Source organism: Misgurnus anguillicaudatus, chromosome 20, assembly GCF_027580225.2.
Source record: "Misgurnus anguillicaudatus chromosome 20, ASM2758022v2, whole genome shotgun sequence".
In the NCBI taxonomy this organism is placed as follows: domain Eukaryota; kingdom Metazoa; phylum Chordata; class Actinopteri; order Cypriniformes; family Cobitidae; genus Misgurnus; species Misgurnus anguillicaudatus.
The window spans coordinates 11,225,110-11,243,668 of record NC_073356.2 but is presented as its reverse complement, the minus strand read 5'-3'; the positions used below and the strand labels follow the sequence as shown (position 1 = coordinate 11,243,668).

Here is an 18,559-nt window from a genome sequence, read left to right as displayed (position 1 = left end):
TTGATGCATTGTCTGTTGTTACAAAATGCCACAGAAATTTGAATGAATGTAAGTGTGTGTCTATGTGTGCGCATTTGTGACTTTGTCTTTCTCTGTGTATCTGTCTTAATATGTGTGTATAAGTTTTACTGTGTCTTTGTGTGTATGTGTGTGTGAGCATTTTACATCTTTGTTTTGCATCTGTGGCTGTTTTTTGCCAAATTGGGTAAAAAGTGCTCTCTGTGGCCGTCGTACATTGGTGTGTTTGGGCATGTATTTTCTCTATTGCATTTGTGCTCTAGTACCAGGCCTACCTTTCTGTATCAAAATTTTCAGATTTATTCTGGATGCTTTGATTTTTTTTTGACAAATAAGAAAAAATGATTTTTTTGCATTTCCCATTCATTTCAATTGGGGTCATTTTTACCCCCAAAGGGCCTATTTTGGTGATTTTTTTACACCTCTTTAGAACGACCGAATCAAGCCCAGGTTTGAATCTTGACAGATAATCTGGAAAAGTCACAAAATCTTATTCCACTAAGATGAAGGGAACCATGTAAACTAAAGAAAAGTGGCTTGGGGGTAAGATTGACCCCAACGGACTTATTAGGGTTAAATAAATAACTTTACTTTTGCCTATAAAAACCCTAAATAGTGTCACCACAACATGCACATTAAACACAAAACACTTTCAATTTTCTTAATATTTTAATGAGCAAATAATAAATGTATACAGTGTGTGTGGATTAAAGAAAATCAACAAAGATCTTTGGTACCTTTTTATATAATGGGAGTGTCATTTTAGTGATATAGATACCTGTGGACAAAAACCTCTAAATCAAACACAGTAACTCTAAATCTGTGCAGAAATATTAAATCTAATGTAAGTATGGGTTTTACATGGGTCATGGACATGAATGTGACTTATGACGAACACAACATTCCACATCAAAACTTTTGTACTCCGCTCAATACCACACTAACAGGGTAAATCACAAAGTATGTTGTCAATGCACTGAAAAAAAGAGACATTTACAGACATCACTGAACTATAAGTCACTTTGTGGGAATACGTACATTCATTTCTCAGCATGTCAGTGCTGTATTCACATGTTGAATAGAGATGATATAATTCAAGCTAAAATTGCATAGTGTTCTCAAATCTAACAGGGCTGTAGATGCATTTGCCATTTTTTTAACGGTTTGACCATCTGACATCTAATTTGCCACTAATGCAAACAGTCATGCAATAACTATCTTTTCAAATAACCAAAACATTAATATCGTAATGGTCCGCACTGATATTACAAACCGAATCAAGTTATGTGTGGTCATCGTGTCATACAAGTGCACATTCTTGATTAGCTGTTAATGGAATTGGTATCTGCAATACTGGTTATATTAACTGATAAAATACAAAAAAAACTCAAGTTTATGCGATGTTCAAACATCACTATGCTAGAACACACATACAGTAAGTGACAAAATCTAAGTGTTGTGCAAAAGCATAAAGAAATCTGGGTTCAGCCTGCAAGAACCCTAAACTTCATACCATAAGCTTAACTATAAGTCAATAAAATTTAACCTCTGAGCATTGAAGATGAAAAAATAAATCATACATTCATCATTTGGTGCAAATTATGATATGCAAGATTTACCTAAAGAAAACGAAAGAATGGTTGGAACGTGTATATGCATTTTTTACTTAATACAGGTTAAGGTGAGTTTGTCTTCCATTACAATTAAGCCATCTGCAAAAAAATGACTTTTTAAGTCTTGTTTTTAGTACAAATATCTAAAATTCTTAAATTAAGGTAAGCAAAATGACCTAAGAAAATAAGCCTATTTATTAGACAAAAATATCACATTTAAGTGAATTTGTGCTTAAAACAAGCAAAAAAAGTTTGCCAATGGGGTAAGAAATTGTTCGTTGAATTTTTTGTTGAATTAAGCGTTTAAGGAAAAAATATTGCTAGTTTTAGGCACAAATTCACTTAATTATTAAATTTTTATTTTATTTTATTAGGTCATTTTGCTCATCAAAGATGTTTGTACTGAAAACAAGACTAAGAGTCATTTTTTGCAGTGTGTCTATTAAGATTATGTCCAACCCGAAGAAAGGAGGCTATCAATCCCACCTAGAACCATTTAGTTGACAAATACGAGGCATTCCGACACCGTAGAAACATTCCATGCCCCTCATAGAACAAATCAGGAATGTTCAAGAATCTTTGTTGGAACGGAGTGGGAGAAAGCAAGCCACATAAAACCAAAGAGAGTAAAAACGCAGCATAGGAATCATTTGAAGGCACAATCTTCCCTGACACAACAAAACCCCCCGGGGGAACAGATAAGTCTACCATTTAAGGGTGAGAGAAGATGCAGACTGCCAGTGGAGGGTCTGGTATATAGGAAGGATTGTGTGTGTCCTGGTCACCCAAAGAGAGCAAGACTCAATCCTGCGCTGAGCAAACCTCTTTGTGAGTTTCGGCTTCTAGATCTGGAGCACAGTGGCACGCCTGGTTACATGCAGTCTCTGGGCTGCTCTGATGAATAGGGCTGCCCTCCTTTGAGTCTATAGCCTCTTGTTGCGATCCCGCCTCGCTTTCTATGGCAGCCGCCCCCTCTGGGACAACCTGAACCTTCTTACTCAGCTCATTGCGCTCTGTTTGCAATGCACGACAGAGCTTTTCCAACCGCTGAACCTTCACCTGCAAGCCGTCAAACTCCTTATCTCGTAGTGTTTTCTACAGAGGACACATTATGTGAGTCAGCTTTAACCAGTAATAAATATAACAGCATTGTTGGAAGCAGTATTGAAACACAGTTAAACTGAAGATGATCTAAATACAACAATCACCTCCTCCGCCATTTCCAGCAGGGCTTTGTTACTACTCTCCCATCGTGATCTGTACATGGTCGTTTCCTTCTCCAACTTCTTAATCTTCTTTGTCATCTGAAACCCAATAAAACAAGAATTAAAAAACAACCACTTACAAATACATTTCAGAGTGAATATTTAAGACTGCATGACGATTTATTATACTAAACAGTGATTTACCTTTTCCATCTCCTGCTTAAATGTTGTGAACACCTCATTGCTTTTGGAAAGCGTGTTTTGAAACTCTTCAAATTTTTCTGTATATAAAGACAACTGGAAAGAAGAAAAAAAGATAGTTGAGATTTACTTCAAGTAAAACCTACGTTAGACCCAAATGAACTAGGAAATTATAGACCGATTTCAAACCTTCCACATTTGTCTAAAATACAAGAACAAGCCTGAGCAATTATGCTCTCTTGCAAAAAACAACAACGTTAAAACAAGTTTCAATCATATACTTGATCTTAGTGCTGGATATACACTGGAGGCCATGCCATACTCGTAGATCGATTACAGAATTGTACTGGCATTCAGGGACAGGCATTACAGTGGTTGTGATTATACCTGTCAGACTGTTACCATTTTGTTCCTCTAAATGGGCAATCCTCAAATCAATTGTCACAAAATTACGGAATACCAGAAGGATCCGTTTTAGGGCCTTTGCAATTCTCAATATACATCAGTGTTTCCGCTATATACATTCAACCGTGGCGGCCCGCCACTCCTAAAACATCCCCGCCACGCCTGCGGTTGTGGATAGAAGGGATACAGCAAACGAAATCTCGTTGGATGAGCACTGTTTTATCCTAATCCTTCAACCAAACCCAACTTTAAACACAAAATTTCACACAATTGTAGTGTGTATTTGTATCTAATTTAGCCAGAACCGCTGTTTTCATCCTAATAATCCTACCTCCAAATCTAATCCTTAACTTTTCGGCATTTGCTGTATACCTTCTAGACAAAACCCACGGCGGCAGCTCGCAAAAAAGCTACCGAAGTGTCCGCTCTGCCAGACTGGCTTTCTAGAAATAAATTCCTTTCTGGATTCGCGTTGTTCACTCATTTATAAATAAATCTCCTAAAATATCATAATTTCCTCCATGGGTTTAGTTTCATGCACAAATAGATTTAAATAAACGGAGGATGATTAAGCTACATCTCTGTTTTGAGAAATAATAATAAAATAAATAAGCCTATACGAAATATGTTGCACTTAAATAATTATTAAATTATTAAATTGACAAAACGAATAAAAAAGTTTCTGTTCTTTTTTTGTGACGCGCTCTAAAACCAAAGCAGCAGAGCACGTCATGTTTTTAATGATTTTAAATAAGCACAAGGTTTTCTCCTTATTGTGAGCTTACACAAATAAAAATACATCATTTAAAGTTTCGAATGTTGTTTTACTTTTATCTTTATGACTATAAATTTAGGGTAATTTAAGCTGCAAGGTCATCACACATATGATGTTCACCGGCGCATATCTACACCAACACAGCGCAGGGCTGCGAGAAAAGACATTATTAAACGTTTGATTTAACATATTACGAGTTTTTTGGACATTCATTTGTAATCACTGTACTCATATTATCAACTTATCTGGCCATTAGTTATTCAGAATATAGGCTATAAGCGCAGCGCGCTGCTGACCGCTCAGCTATCCGCTCAGCTGTCAGTCAATCTTCTGTGCTTTAGATCGACACTCACAAAGTTTCACATTGAATGATATGATATTCCAAAAACAAAAGGCTAAATACTGAATACTACTTATATGCGACTGCAAGACATTAATAGTCGAAAATGTTTGTAAGGAAACTTACATTATTCCCGTGGAAGAGAAGAACGTTGGTAATAGAAACTTGAGGCAGAAGGTGAGACTGTTTTATCTGTTTTCAGACGAAGCAGCAGGGTCGAGGTACCCGCGGGTGAACCGCATAATATTTGATGTAACGGGTGTAATAATAGACTATTCGCGTGTCATTTGTGTTGTAGATGCAGGTCGGGACTCAATAGACAAGAGTAAAATGCGGGTCTAACATCCCCAAAATCCAAGACCAAAATTCGACTCGTTTTTAAATGGAACCGTGCTTATTTGTGTTTAATATCTGTCTGAAGACCGTTAAAGGTTTATATTTAACTGCGCGATTTGCTTTGTGACCGGCTCGGGGTCACAGTCTTTATGTCAAATGGTACGGGTGTGAAATTAAATTGCTGCTGATGTTGGATAACTGGTCGGTTGTTCTGTCAATCACAGCGGTGCGGATTATCAAACAGAACTGCATGACTTTGCAACAGCTCTGTAACGCTAAACACGAGGACGAAGACGAATTTGCAATGCACACTACATTAAAACTACAATGAAATATCCGAACTATACGTACGTAGCTATGTAACGTTTTTTTAAGAAAATAAAGTTTAGATCAAAACATAGAAAAGCAATATGCTATAAATATAAGGAAAAGTAAATGACAGCATGAAAATTATAAAAAATACATGTTAGTTTACTGTAGCCTATATTCTACATTTAAAAAAAAATTATGTACATTTATTATCATCATGGGCGCCCCCTGCCGCCACAGCTGAAAAAAATCCTAGAGGAAACACTGTACATGCATCTCCTTGGCAATATTTTTTCGAAAACATTAAATATTTAAAAAAATATTTGTGTCTATTGTTATGCAGACGATACGCAGTTATATATTCAAGAAACAAAACACTGGATGATCAATAATTTCCTCATTTTAAATTCAGAAAAGACAAAAATACTACTTCGAACCGAAATCCTGTAAGCAGAATATAAACCTACAAATAGAGGGATGTACTGTCACCTTAAGCCAACACATTTAAAAACTTGGGTGTTATACTAGACAGCAATCTGTTCTTTGAAAATCACATCTCATATGTCACAAAAACAGCCTTTTCCCAACTTTCCAAACATTTCCAAGCTGCAAAACATATCTGTCTCTGAAGCACAAAAGCTTGTACAAGCATTTATGACATCTACACTTGATTGTTGTAATCAGGGTTCTAAATTAAAAAAATTTGACCACCAGCCAATGTGGCTGGTAACTTTCTAAAGCCAATCAGCATTTCCACTAGCCAAACTTTTTCTGGTGAAAATAAGAGAATGCAACGACTCGTTTTTTCTTTCGAGTACATGTGACAATCCTGACAAAACATGACAACATTTTTGTGATCAAACATAAGCTTTCTTCGTTTCTCTGTCGATAGACATAAAGCTTTACTGGGGCACAGGCCCCCCATTTTTTGCTGACTTTTATTGAAAGCCTGCTGTGTGCAAGAAGTGTGCAACACTTCTATACAATGTCCTTTCCTCAACCCACTATTCTACAGTGCAACAGTTACTGCGAAAGATAAATATGTATTTAAAAATATTTAAGTATAATCTTCATCATACATGTTTGGAGGCATAAATGGCATAAAATATTTGGAAATAATGACAGCAGAGAAATATTTTCTACACTAAACAATGATAGCAATGATTAATAACTTATTTTTACAAGAATATTTTAAGAAACCAGTCATTTTATGAATGCTATACTAAATCTCAGTCACAGTTACTACTAACTGTTTATGTAGTGTCCTAGAGTTAAATATTAGTAAACTAAATATTAATTTCATGTCTGAAAATACAGAACAGTATAACACATACATCTGTTGATTTTCTCAGAAACAATCCAATTCTATAGACTTGACAAGAGGTTTAAAATGAATTTTAACCCGCATTTGGCGGGTGTTAATTTAGAACCCTGGTTGTAATGCACTTTTAGGTGTCTGCCCGGCATCCTCACATGAACATCAACAAACTAAAAGTAGTCAAAAATGAAGCTCTTACCAGGGGCCTTATTTATAAAAGTATGCGTAGAATCCCTACTAAAATTTGACGTACGCCACAAATCTGAGAATTGTGTACGCAAATCAAAATTGAGATTGCGTGCACACCTGCATGCAATTTTCACTTTATAAATCACAGATCACTTGCAAGTGTGCGTACATGAATCAGCCTCGTGTCCCACCCTGTACACGCCCATTTTAAACCATAAACAGTCAATGCAAATCACCTCCTACATGCTGATCCGCATAATAATTAGCCTGGCGTCCAATTGTTTGTTCGTCCTCCCACAAGATGACCCAACACAAGAGGAAGAAGACACTGGCCCATAAAAGTACTTCAAATGACGCCTTTCTGAACTCTGATTTTTTTGTGTTTCTTAAACTATTAATTAATCTGTGTTTAATGTATGTTGGGCTTATGTATATTCTATTTTGTGCTTTCTGTTAAGCTGCTTTGCAACAGTGTGAACTGCAAAAAGAGCTATACGTATAAAGTTAAATTGAATTAAATTCCTCACCTGTTGTTTCAGATGGACCTCTTGCTGTTTCATAAGCTCATACATCCTCTGAGACTCAGCAGTCTCTTTAAGGAGCTGGAAAAGAAAAGAGAGACCATAAGAATCTTAAATAGCCAATACATCCAAGAATGACACAAACTCGGATTTTGTAACTCAGCTGATCAAGTGATCAAAGTAATGAGCAAAACTTACAAACTCCTTCTCTTTCTGATGGCGGTCCTCTGAGTCTTTGAGCAAAGTCTGCGCCTGATGAAGCTTTGCATCCACCAGCTGTTGTTGCAGATCTTTGTGCTTGAACACCTTGTCAATATGCTGGGAAAGAAATAAACAAAGGGTTTAATTCCAGCATCAACACTCCTTATTGGTTCTCACCGTCTCCAAACTCTCACCTCCTCTCTAAGCTCATACTGTTCGATGAGCTTCTTCAGCTTGTCCGCCAGCTCCATGTTCTCCTGCCTCAGGTTTGCATTTCGCTCATTGTGCTGCTCCATCTGTGCCTGGATGTCATTCAGCGTCACCTGGAAGTGTGCGGTCACTTCTTTCCTTTTCTCTTCCTCCAGTCGGGCACGTTGTACACCGTCCTCCTGCCAGGCAGAACAAACATGAGTTACGCTACGTAACACAGTGTACCAAGAATATGAACACTTATGAGTTTTTAATATACTTTAAAGGCCTTCTCAAACTGTTATACATTAGGCTGTCAGCACAGGATAAACTCCTTAAAAGCTTATGGGTGATTCTCACGAAACCATTGAAACACCACGGCACTAATGATTTTAGCTTAAAATGTGTAATATAGTAACATTAAAAAGCATCAGAATTAACACAATACTGTGTTCTACCTTGCAAAATGTGTGATTTCAACATAAGAATTTATAATTGGAAATTTTATCTCATTTTCTGCTGAAATTCTCATTACCGCAATGTGTCCGCTGTGTTTGAACATGCGTTATGTTGTAATTTAATCAAATTAACACAAAAATATTAAGAAAAAAAAAAATAAATGGATGTTTTGCTAGACTACTTTAGATGACAGAAAAAATATTTACTGAATATTCATGTAAAATAATAATAATGAAGAAAAATTAGGAAAATGATGTGTCCATGCCTGATGTTCTCATCCTCCGCAACACTTTTTGAGAACAGTTTAAGCACACATACAGAATTTTAATAAAGTTTGATTTTGAGTGACCAAGCACATGGACCAGTTACTTCAAGATGGCTACCAGGTAAGATCATTTTTTTACAGTTAATTTGAAATATTGTCTTGTCAGAATGCTTACACGACATATTTATTATCATTACCGAAACAGATGCTTATTAAATGTTAATTTAATTAATAGAAGAATAATACTTTGATTTTAAATGCATGTCCAGAATCTACAAATTATGTTCTTTCAGGTTTGTCATGTCATTTTGAAAATTTGTCAGTGTTGATGTTTTCTGACTGTTGCGGTAATGAGATTTTTTAGGACTAATTTTTTAAATTATGTTACAAAAAGTGTTAAATGATAAGTAAAAGTTTTTAAATTAATGTTCCCATTTACTCCAGACTTTGTTTTTCAATGTCTGGTGGGAAAAAAAGTAAATTTAAGCAATTTTTACATTTTCATGCTTGACATTTTTAAAACCAAGTTTTCGTGAGAATCACCCTTATATATCATCTTGTTTGCTTGGCGGGGTAAAATTTTGCACCTTAAGTGTGCGGTTGTGTCTCTGAAGCTCTCGGCAGAGGCTCTCCAGCTTGCTGCGGGCCAGGATGGCCTTGCTGTGTTCATTTCGTAAGTGATCCTTCTCCTGAATGAGCTGCGTCTGCTTCTTTTGAAGGGCTTTCATCTGTTTCTGAGCGTTGCGATGCTCCTCTAACTGAAAGAAATTAAACAAAAGCATTACAACTATTTATTTTAACAGATTATTTTAGAACAGATTTCATTGTTTGAAAAAACCCAGTAGATACAAAAAAATATATAATGGGTCACTTTATGCGTTTTCTCTGATCGAATAGCTACCAGATCGTAAAAAGACCAGGTGTAAATGCCCTCTGAAACATTTCCAGGACAGATTTAAATCTGATCATTGTTATATTATATATTTTTTAAATAACATTGCTAAAAGATTTAATCTATCCTTTTGTATTACGTGTTGAATTTGAAAAGCTAATACACAACTGCGTCAGACTTTCCGTATCACATCCACTTAAAAAGGTACAAACTAATCTTGTTTACATGAAACAAGCCTGCTCCCGAGCAGGTTTAATCTTACGGACGGTTGCTATGACAGCAACCCTAGGATGAGCTTCGAAGAACCAAATAATCCAAGATCAACCCAAATCATCGACAATCAAATCCAGCTAACAGAGTAATCCACGTACGAAGAACGGACCCCAGATCTCTAACAAAAGTCATTTTAAAAAATGCAACCATCTCAGCTTTTTGCTAAAAACTTTGTATTAACTACCCATATTTGAGAGATTATAAAAAGAGAACAAATGAAGATAGGATGAAGCTTTTTTTTAAAGCAAAGGGTCTGTTCGATCATTTGATATATTGTATGTTTATATATTTAAAGAAGAACATTTTCTGGAAAGCATTCAACTTTCATATAAAATAATAAAAAATGCTGGCGCTGTCAACTTTTTTAAAAAACACTGGTGGGAAAGAGTTAAAGATGCAGCAATCGATCGGCCATAAAGGGAAATCGGATGTTTTTCATTCTAACATCATAATAACTAGACATTTTTGTTTCATTTTGGCCAATATGTGTTTTAGACACAATCTGTCATATGAATGTGACTTGAGAAAGGTCTCGATAGCATTCTCTCTTCAACCCATCTCAGTTCAATGACTGATAAAGCACCGTTTATAATCCTCCATTTATTCTTGTCTGTTGCATAAATCTGTATCGGCCAAGAAAGATCATGACTGGTGCATCATTAGGTTATACATTTATAATCAAGGAAGGGTGAATTACAAAGTTAATGGAATCGTGATCTAAGGGACACTTTATAATGTCGAATACAACACTGGAAGGCTTTTAATGTGAAAATGTGGCCATTTCCTGCTATTTTTGCCCAGTTCAAATGAACCTACTCCACTAAAATGGCAACACTGTCACATTAACCTTTATCACAGAGTATCATCTTATCTCAGTCAGTACACAGACACTGCAGCCAGTACAGGCAAATCATTCAGTACTAGAAGAAAATATATAATATATATATATATATATATATATATATATATATATATATATATATATATATATATATATATATATATATATATATATATATATATATATATATATATATATATATATATATATATATATATATATATATATATATATATATATATATATATATATATATATATATATATATATTTTAAAATAGTAAGGCTGCGCATTAAGCTTACCTTTGGTTCTAACATTGTTTTAATATGCCATACACACAAAAAACAACCATCTCTATTGCACTGTAAGAATAGCCCACAGTGTTCAATAAGTGTGTGAGATCAACTTGATGTTTTCTTTGGCATGTCTTACTATTCTTCATATTTACTTAAAGATGTGAGGATAAGTTTTGTTCACACAACAGCTCACAGTCTAATACTGTATGTATGAATATAAAAGAGCAACTGGCGCTGTAAAGACATGAGATGCGAACGCAATGGGTCAAACACACGGTCCTTTACTTACCCTTGTATGAAGAAGAAGAAGAAGAAGTTTTATTTATATAGCGCCTTTCCAAAGCTCAAGGTCGCTTTACATAACAATACATCAAAATTAACAACTTACAAAAATATACATACATTTCATACAACACAAAAACACCAAAAGTTTACAATATTACAGAGTTTGTCCGAAATGTAGGCTAAAGAGGTATGTTTTCAGTTGTGTCTTATAAGATGACAGAGATGACTGTTTACGTAATGTCAATGGTAATGAGTTCCACAGTTTGGGGGCAGCTATGCTGAAAGACCGGCCGCCTACAGTAGACAACCGGTAACGGGGGACAGACAAAAGACCCTGTTCAGCTGATCTAAGGGATCTTGCAGGAGAGTAGTTGTGGAGTAATTCAGCAAGATAAGATGGTGCTAGACCATTCAGTGCCTTAAAAGTAAGTAGCAGTATCTTAAACTGTATACGAGAAGCGACTGGTAACCAATGAAGATCACGTAGCAAAGGTGTTATGTGGTCTGTGCGCTTGGTGGACGTGAGAACCCTAGCTCCCGAGTTTTGAACGTATTGTAGCCTCGCAATACTTTTTTTGTGGAGACCAGTGAAAAGAGCGTTACAGTAATCCAGGCGTGATGTGATTAAGGCATGAATAAGGATTTCAGTATCAGTTTGAGTTAGAGAAGGTCGAAGACGTGCAATATTTCGAAGATGAAAAAAACAGGTTTTAACAACAGCAGAGATGTGAGAGGCAAAAGAGAGAGATGAGTCAAATAAGACACCAAGGTTACGTACAGAGTTGGATGGCTTTACATGAACATCGTCAACTTTAAAGGACAAATCCGACCTATTTACTGCTTTGTCAGAGCTAATCAGCAATATTTCAGTCTTGTTGTTATTTAATTTGAGGAAGTTCAAAGACAGCCAGTGCTGTATGCAGTATGATCATTGTGTCTACATTCATCTCTGTTGTGTGGAAGGAATTACACATTTGGCCTTACCCTATACACAAAAATCTTGTAGGTGACCTATTTTGATCTCAAAAAGGTGTTCATAAGATCTTACCAGCTCAGCATATTTCTTGCAGAGACCACCTAGTTTCTCCTCGGGTGTGCTCAGGGTGTTCAGGGTCTGCATAAGGAGAGTTATTTCCTTGCCTACAATATACAACCAGAAACATTTCAGGTTATGAAATATTAAATAAGTATAGCATAAAATACATAACTAATTTTCCCTTCATGACCAGAAAAGTAAAATTTTGCCTTAAATTTTTTAAATGGGTATCCCTGATGCACTGACACAAAGGCGGCTTATCAATTAAGTAGGTTTATTATTTTATGAATCTGATCAAAACTATGCTTTTGTAAGTGATGCCTTCTTGAAAAATAAGACTTTAATCGCAGTGTATTACACAGCACCACAGTGACTTACCCAGTCCTTTCACTTTCTTTTTCTCCTGAAGCTTTTTCTGGTCCTTCTCCACACACGCATTGCCATTGAGTTTGGCCTCCTCCTGCTTGCCGTCCTCTCTCTCAGACAGCCCATTAACCTCCAAACCGTCAGGCTGACCATTAGTCACCGCTGCGTCCTCACTGCCACCATCCAAATGACAGTAGGTGTTCAGGATGTCCTCCAGCTGTCTGCTCAGTTCCTCCGCCATGTCACAAGAAGCTTCACCCGCTGAGCATGAAACAGAGGAACAAAATTAAATCCAGAAGCGGCAGACAGGTGTGACCTTACATGTGAAAATATAACCTTGATATCTTTAATATTGACGAAGTAGGGTCATGTCAAAGATAAATGTGAAATCAAACTTTGATGCATTAGATGATGAGACTTTAGGCTGGATTTCCTGTTATGTTAAGATCAACATGTACATGTTTTTCTCTATAGTTTTAGTGTTGTTGTAGAGCATAAAAACATCACAATCAAAACATGTAGGTGTTAGATTCCCTGTTACTGACTTACGGCCTTCATCTGTTTGGGTGCTGCCTGTTTGTGTTTCAGATTCCTTGCTGCTGGTCGTCTCAGAAGCTGCTGTGCTCTCCTCAGTATCATCTGGACTGCTGTCAGCCACTGGATCCTCAATGTCCCTCCTCTGCATGCTGATCTGTAGACAAATACACGTTTAGGTAAATGTACTCCCATGCATTTTCAGATCCTGGTCAGTTTCAAATTCAGTTCAATAAATTTTTAATGATCTTAAATGATCTACCGTCTATGAGATCAACAAAACAGCAGAATGTAAACTAACATCGTAACCACAAGCCAATTTTAGCAGACATTTAGGAAGTCTACGTCAGGTAGCGATTAAAACAACGTCAGACAGCTTCGTTTACAACTGACAAACACGTACAGACACCGTCAACTGATTACTTTTACCAGACTGTTTATAATGTAAATAAATATGCATACAAAAATACAAAACATTAATAAGAACAGTACATTAGTTGTATCTCGCTCGACCAGTTTAGCAGTCAATGCTAACCAGACGCGTAGCAAGCGTTTAATAAATGCCTGTCAGCGATGCACAACGGTGTAAGCCACATAACAGTCACTCTAAAGGTAATGTAATATAAAGTAATAGTGTTTGTGTAATACCTGTATCTCAGTTGTGTCCAAGAAAGCACTTAATATGTTTGTGAGCACTCTCTTCCTTTCCAACTGCTGTTTCTAACTGAAACCGGATACGCCTAGCCAACGCTCCCTGATGATTGGTCGCGTCATGGCGAACTTCCGGCGACTTTCTTCCCGGGCAGTGGCTTGGTGGGAAAACACCCGCCAAAGCAAAAGACTCGAGTCTTTATCGTTGCATGTAATAATTTCTCAAATGTATTCATACGTAATTTATGTTTACAACTCTTGCTAAGATTTTAGTTTTGTTTTTTATTATTCATAAAGGAATTAATAAAGCTTTAGAGCAGCTAGGGGTCTCCAACCTTGTTGTGGGCAAGGGCTACCATAATGGATAAATAAAAAACTCTTTTGATATAGTCTACTAAAAACTTTTTTGTTTTACTTGTTGTTGTGTATTATCATTGTTTAAAATGTTAACATACACAAAAGAAGCCAATATAAAAAACATGCAATAAATAAATATAAAAATTGAGGTTATACTAATCAATTTCAGTATGGAATAAAACTCATATTTTCACAAATTAACCACCAGAAGGACTTAATGTATAATCTTTGAAATGATGCTTTGCAGCATCTTGATCAAATCTTGCCTAATATTTGACGTCAAATTGACATCAAGGTGCCCGCTGGGGTGCTTTGAATGTGCTTTGGCGGGCAACCAGTTGGGGACCATTGCTTTAGATATTTTAAGTAGTAAAATAGTAGTAGTAGTATACTTCAGTATTATATTAAATTGTACTATATTACTACACAATGTCGTATACTATAGTATTATGTAGTATTTACAATTCCGAATTGATAAACTGTATTATGTTTGAAAGGGGGCATAGGCCTACCATGAAAATCTGACTTGTGCTATAATTGTGTCTCCAGTGCCTCCCTGAACCCAGAAAACATGGAAAAGAACAACCCAGTTTTGGTGAACCAATTAGAGTTCTCACAACCCGACCCGACCCGTGGCTTTTAAAGCCCGGACTCGATGACTTTCCGGTGAACAACAGCGATGATTAATTAAAAAAATTCACTGAGCCGAAAAGATTAAGCCTAAGGTCCGACCTGAGTCATTTGCTTATATTTTGGACCCGAACCCGTGGGTCCCATCGGGTTTGTTGGGCTGACCCGATCCGTTGAGAACTCTAGAATCATTCTCTGCAAGCATGTGAAAAAAATGGTAATTGAAATTTGGCTCCTCTGGTGATGTCAGAAGAGGACAACACCGCCCCTTAATCTGCACTATCCAACCACGACACTGCTATTTAGTGCAGACAGCTCATTTGCATTTTAAAGGACACACCCAAAACAGCACATTTTTGCTCACACCTACAAAGTGACAATTTTAACATGTTTTAATAAATTATCTATATGATATTTTGAGCTTAAACTTCACATATGTACTCTGGGGACAATGAAGATTTATTTGACATCTTAAAAAAGCCTTGTGAAATGTCCCCTTTAATATGGTAAAGTTCAAATACTATAGCATCTATATAGCATCCAGGAATACAATGGTTTACTGAAGTAAATACTTAAGTAGTATTTTTAAGGGGAAATCTTGTCTTTGGTAGTCATTATTTGAAATAAAAAAGATCATTTAAAATGTTTTTAAAGTGGTAACTTGGTTTTACTTAAATTTTTAAAGTTTAATTGACTCGAATTTACAATTCATTTCAACTTTCCTGATCAGTGAGGGATTGTTTTATATGATTAAATTAAAGTTATTTCAACTTTATTTTTATAATTTATAGAAACTTCCCTCAAGAAAGTAAAAAAAAATTGTAATTTCAAATTAATTCAACTTAAATTTTAAGTACAACAAGGATTTTTTTTACAGTGGAGCATAGCTTAAGTCTTCTGGATAAAAGCATCTGCCAAGCAAATACAAAAATGTAATTTGAAATATTACAGACCATACCCAATAAAGAAAGGCGCTAAAATCACCCAAATCAAAATAAGAATTCACATTTATAAAATTACACTTTTAAATATTATACCATTTAGTTTTGGGAAGAACTATTTATTACTGGTTTGCCTTCGACAACATCTTTAAAGGAATTTTCCACCCAAAAATGAAAAATCTGTCATCATTTTCTCATTCTCATGTTGTTACAAACCTGAATACATTTCTTTGTTCTGATGAACATGAAGATATTTTGAGGAATGTTTCTAATCAACCCGTTAATGAGCACCATTCACTTCCATAGTATTCTTTTTTCTACTATTACTAATGCAGAGTACTTATTAAACATGCAGTTTTTTTTACTCTACCTTTACAGAAGAAAGCTCTTAAACTCAGTTTTTCTTTCAATCTTTTTATTTGTATCTGGACAAAAATTCTTCAACATTTGTTCAGAGATGTTAATGTACGTTTGTGTGACATGTTTTTCGTTTGTATGTCCATCACTCATTCATATCGTCGGTAAAGTCAAGTCAGTCACAGTATAAGATGGGCAATAGAGGAAGAAAAAGAAAGATTTAAATATAAATACATTTACAAGGAACAAAATTACCAAACCAGGACACAATATCCACCTGGGCAAGTAATGTATGAAAAGTACTTAACAAACATGTAGCCTTGTAAACATAGGTGAGTCAGCATTACTAGACAACAGCCAATGCATTGGCTTTAGATTTGGAAGAGACAAAAAGTCTCAAGATTTCAACATCTACAAGATCTAGGACGGAAGACCATAAAAGACCAAATTTCACTTATTTGTGGCCTTTTGTAAATATGCTGTGTTCTGCACTTCTCAGAAGTTATTTTTATTATGAGTAGGAACAGTGCCAGGACTGCTACTTTAAATTGTACCAATGTAACTACTTAATCAGTAAATGTCTGGTTTTTAAATGCAATTCAGAGATACGTCGATTAGACGACACCCATTCGCTTGAAATGAGAACAAAAAAGGCCTGATTTAGATTTTGGGGGGCAGACAACATACAGTAGCTGGGTCTGCATGGCATGCTTAAGCGCTCATAAAGATCCACACACACAATAAAGTACTATTAAGTACAATGTAGTTTTTTCTTCAACCGTTTGTTTGTACCCTTCTCAGTTCCTCTCTGTACCAATATAACCATTTCCAAAAGCCAACAAGTACACACAGTTTTTCAATGTTGCATTGGCCTTGTTTAAAATTATGGATTATTTCAGCACAATAAATTATGCATTAGTTTTTTTTCAGTATACCTTTACCAATTTGGTGTACAAATACAGACCATCACATCTTTAGTGAAACGATGGCAGACGACGTAACCTCGAATTCATAAGATAAGAAAACAGAGCAGCAATATTTGCACAAAATATGTGCACATTCAAGTAAATAAAAAAGGAAAAACTCAAAGACAGATTGATACTCATCAGCCTCTTGTCTTTGTTGGTCTGATTGGCACTTTTGTGAAAAGGAGTGCATTAAGAGTTATTTTCTTTGCTTTGATATGAACCCACCCGGTGGTCTTTTAGACCATTATATATATGTATTTTTTTTATAGAGCATAGTTTATTTTCTCCTCAGTCTTATTTTTCCTGTTTCTGGTGTGTATGAACAGCTGGACTGTAGCATCCTTGTTCCGAGATGGATTTCCTGTAAACGCAGTGAACTTCATCTGGCAAATCACAGAACTTGAATATAAACAGAACCCTGTGTGAAGAACGGATCTTGATACCGCTATTCAAGTACACATCAGATCATAAAGAGGTATTTTCAAAAGAGTTAACGTTTCGATTTCGAAAAAAGGCTCTCAAACCAAACGTAGCATGGGATGAGGAATCGCATTCGATTGACATTTTACAGAAGAAAAATACTTACAAATACAAAGACCTGACCCAAAACCCGAAAAAAAACAGACATTGTATACATCACTTCCTCTCTTGTCAGTCGAAGTCTAACTATGTTCTCACGGATACAAGCCTTTCCCAATGTAAAGCCCCACCCATTTACTCCGTGAAGCACCTTTCAGTCAATGTATTATGGAGGTAGAGGAAAAATGCTTCCATAATTCCATTTAAAGTTTACTCACAGTTTTAAATGTCTTTGGAGACAAGTTTTATATGGAGGGAGAGAGAGATTAATATTTAAACTCTTCATGCCTTCCATTTAAAACCCACAACCCTTATATTTAGTCCTACATCAAGCCTTTCCTCGGGGGAAATTAACCCCCTTTTTAGGTTAATTTTAGTGCATCAAATCAAAGTGCCAAACGTTAAAACAAGCAAACATGAGTATTGTAGATCTTCACAAGATTGGAGATTATGGAAGTCATTTTCCCCGGCATGTTATGCTCTGTACGTGTACGTGTTTATGAAGTGCATGCTGGTTTTGTATGCATGTGTGTGCAAATATAACTTTGTATTATATATTTATTTATTATTTAAATATACGTTCCTCGCCATACCTTCAGCACCTGCAAAACTACCGAACCCAGAACTACTCGACTATATGATTAATGAGCCATCCTGAATTTGAGCAATTGGTATACCAACAGCACACCATGCAAAACCCTAACATGCACACACTGAGGGGGCTGCACAACTACCACTCCTTCAATAGCACTGTGCTCGCATTAACAGCGGTAATAAAGAAAAACAAAGTCTAAGAGCTGAATTAAGACTCACGCTAACCATCAAGTGCATGGCCCTCAAATATGTGCTTATTTCCCCAGATCACATTTCAAAAGCCTTTGGATCAAACAGTTATTTTTAACACTTCACACCACGAACAGTCTACAACTAGATATTTCGCCTATGCTCGTAAAAAACAAAACAAAACAAACTTTCCTATATAGTCTCTCATGGCCATTCTCTTTCCCTTAACAGTAATAACTTCTTATGTTAGGATACTCCTGCACTAAAATACCTGGATTTTTTCAACACCACCCACCACCACTACATCAAACGAATTCCCAGCATGGTCTGAAATGTAGTTAATGAATACTAATATGAAAATGCAAAAATTGTAGTTTCATTCATAAAGCATAAGCATGAATATCAAGCGCAACCAGCCTTGTTTAA

General features: G+C 35.9%; 1 protein-coding gene across 3 annotated transcripts; it reads right to left on the bottom strand.

The window, feature by feature from the left end:
* Positions 1–668: 668 nt before the first annotated feature.
* txlna (taxilin alpha) lies at positions 669–13,674 on the bottom strand. Of its 3 annotated transcripts, none has more exons than XM_055220253.2 (11): positions 13,516–13,674; positions 12,883–13,024; positions 12,346–12,594; positions 11,980–12,071; positions 8,932–9,102; positions 7,626–7,820; positions 7,429–7,548; positions 7,237–7,311; positions 3,041–3,133; positions 2,840–2,935; positions 669–2,726 (listed from the first exon to the last, which is right to left on the bottom strand). In XM_055220253.2, the coding sequence occupies exons 2-11, from the start codon at positions 13,016–13,018 to the stop codon at positions 2,433–2,435; spliced, it is 1,521 nt and encodes a 506-aa protein (XP_055076228.2). In that variant the 5' UTR covers positions 13,019–13,024; positions 13,516–13,674; the 3' UTR covers positions 669–2,432. The 3 variants fall into 3 exon arrangements, with proteins under 3 accessions (XP_055076228.2, XP_073714203.1, XP_055076229.2); XM_073858102.1 differs by having other exon boundaries at positions 12,883–13,019; positions 13,516–13,637; XM_055220254.2 differs by lacking the exon at positions 13,516–13,674 and adding an exon at positions 13,360–13,482.
* Positions 13,675–18,559: the final 4,885 nt, after the last annotated feature.

Bases quoted from the DNA above. Each gene is read 5' to 3' on its own strand.
- txlna (XM_055220253.2), bottom strand. From the start codon at position 13,018: ATGCAGAGGAGGGACATTGAGGATCCAGTGGCTGACAGCAGTCCAGAT. The intron at 12,595-12,882 runs GTAAGTCAGTAA...TTTCATGCTCAG, and splicing joins CACCCAAACAGATGAAGGCC to CGGGTGAAGCTTCTTGTGAC. The intron at 7,312-7,428 runs GTAAGTTTTGCT...TTTCTTTTCCAG, and splicing joins ATCAGAAAGAGAAGGAGTTT to CTCCTTAAAGAGACTGCTGA.